This window comes from Triticum dicoccoides, chromosome 4B, assembly GCF_002162155.2.
Source record: "Triticum dicoccoides isolate Atlit2015 ecotype Zavitan chromosome 4B, WEW_v2.0, whole genome shotgun sequence".
Taxonomy (NCBI): domain Eukaryota; kingdom Viridiplantae; phylum Streptophyta; class Magnoliopsida; order Poales; family Poaceae; genus Triticum; species Triticum dicoccoides.
Genome location: NC_041387.1, coordinates 599,962,711 through 599,964,805, shown reverse-complemented (window position 1 = coordinate 599,964,805; position 2,095 = coordinate 599,962,711). Strand labels below are relative to the sequence as shown.

Sequence of the window (2,095 nt, the reverse complement as noted above, 5' to 3'; positions counted from 1 at the left end):
TTTGCGGGAGATGTTTTATGATGCATGCGATCTCTACTCTACCAGCTACCATGTCAACCGGCAATCGATGTGTTGGTAACTCGCATTGATGATACACTCGAGAAATCCAGGAAAAAAGCACCGCGAAAATAGTTTCTTTACCAATCAAAAGAATCGATTTCAATCCTTGCACCTAGGGCTGGAAAAAAAGCTCGAAGCTCGCGAGCTAAATGAGTAGTTCGTAACTCGGCTCGAATCGACTCGAACTCGAAGAATAACAAGTCGAGCCGAGCTTTAGTTTAAAATCGTTTATAGACCAAGTTAAACAAGCCAATCTCACGAATACTTGTGTAACTTGTTAGGCTCGGTACAAAAGATCAGCTACTCCCAATACAAAAAAAGATCAGTCACTCAGCACCCTACGTTCCAGGTGCACAACACAAGGTCTAGCCGTTGAAGGCCCAACCGCCTAGAAGACTCATGCGTTACAAGGAAATTGCAATTGTTTAGTGATATATATATTTAATATATACATAATCATTTTTATCATATTTGAGAATTTTATGTTCATATCTTAAACGAGCTTAACAAGCTAAACGAGCCAGCTCGCGAGTTATATGAGTCGAGCCAATCTTGGGTTTAAGCTCGTTATAGTAACGAGTCGAGTCGAGCTAGCTCGTTAACGAAACGAGCTCTAGCGAGTCGAGCCGAGCTGGCTTGACTCGGCTCGGTTTCCAGCCCTACTTGCACCCCTGATATATAAACAACAGCCACAGATGTGAAAATAGAAATAACAGGATGATTCAGAAAAAAATGCCATAAGTTTCAACAGAAGCATGTCAGGGAGCAAGCTTGGCGAGCAACTCCTCGAGAAGAGAGGGGCACCTGCTCCTCAGATGCTGAAAGCCCTCGCTCGCCATGGCCGCCTTCAGGTTCCCCGGAGAAGTGAGGAACTTGAAGCACGCCTTCTTGAGCGCACCGCAACCGTGCTGCTCGGCCAAGGCCAACGTCGTCGCCACCGTGCTTCTGCAGAGGCCGCTGCAGAGCCTCTCCACGCAGATCAGCTTGAGCCGCTCCATGTCATACCTGTCCGCAGCCACAAGCAGATGCTGGGCCATCGCCGTCGAGTCCCCGTCGTCCATCTCTGGCAATGAGTCGGTGTAGATGAAGTGGAGGAGAGCCCTGAACACATTGGCATCCATGTCGTTGATTTGTACGCGAGTTGCGGTCTTCTCCTTCATCGGGCCAAGGAGCTCCGCCCTGAAGACGGAGGACCGGGCGGCGAGCATGTACCTGTGCGCGGGAAACGCCTCGCCGCCGACCTCGAAGGTGACGTCCGAGCCCTCGCCGGCCGAGAGGAGCCGGGCGAGATGGTGGTGCATGTCTGACGGCGGCACCAGGACCGCCGGAGCGGTGTGCTCGGTGATGATCTCCATCGACACCGTGACGTCGCACCTGATTCTCAAGACATCGTCCTTCAAGTAGACAGATCCCTCCAAGTCCTTGCGTTTGATTACGCCGAAGCCCCACGGTCCTTCTGTTACTCTGAAGGCGCATATCTGGCTTTCGTTGCTGTATGATGTCCCTGATTCTCCGTGCTGATCGACCAAACTAATCTTGAACTGTGCCTTGACCTCGTCGGCATCGGTGTGAACGAGACATAGATAGATGGATATCCAGTCGGCGTCATCTGAGGTTCTACGGTCGGGGTAGTACAGGATACACCAGCTATGGCCGCGGACGTCGAACGTTCCGGACTTGATGAACTTGCCGGTGCCGAGCCCCATGGTGCGGGAGTACCCGTCGACCGTGAGGACGTGCGACCCGGACACGGCCTGCGCGACGATGGCCGACGCCGTCGGCGACGTAGCGCCGCCGCCAATCTTAGAAGGTGGAAAAGAGGTGGACATGGCGACGGCCGCCAAGTACCGTACTACCCAAGTTTTCCCCGCAACGGTCTGTGCTTTTTTGTCTAGTCTTTTCTCTTTTTAGGGTACTAGCAAAAGAGCCCGTGCGTTGCAACGGGAGAAAAAAATAACACACACTCTTAACCCAATAATCATAATATGTTCATGCATTTTATTTTAGCGAGGCATCATTTTTATGTTGCCGCTTA

At 51.5% G+C, this 2,095-nt stretch overlaps 1 protein-coding gene across 1 annotated transcript; it reads right to left on the bottom strand.

The window, feature by feature from the left end:
• Nucleotides 1-818: 818 nt before the first annotated feature.
• LOC119292869 (BTB/POZ and MATH domain-containing protein 2-like) lies at nucleotides 819-1,889 on the bottom strand. Its single transcript, XM_037571547.1, has one exon. It carries the CDS (start codon nucleotides 1,887-1,889, stop codon nucleotides 819-821), a length of 1,071 nt encoding a protein of 356 aa, XP_037427444.1.
• Nucleotides 1,890-2,095: the final 206 nt, after the last annotated feature.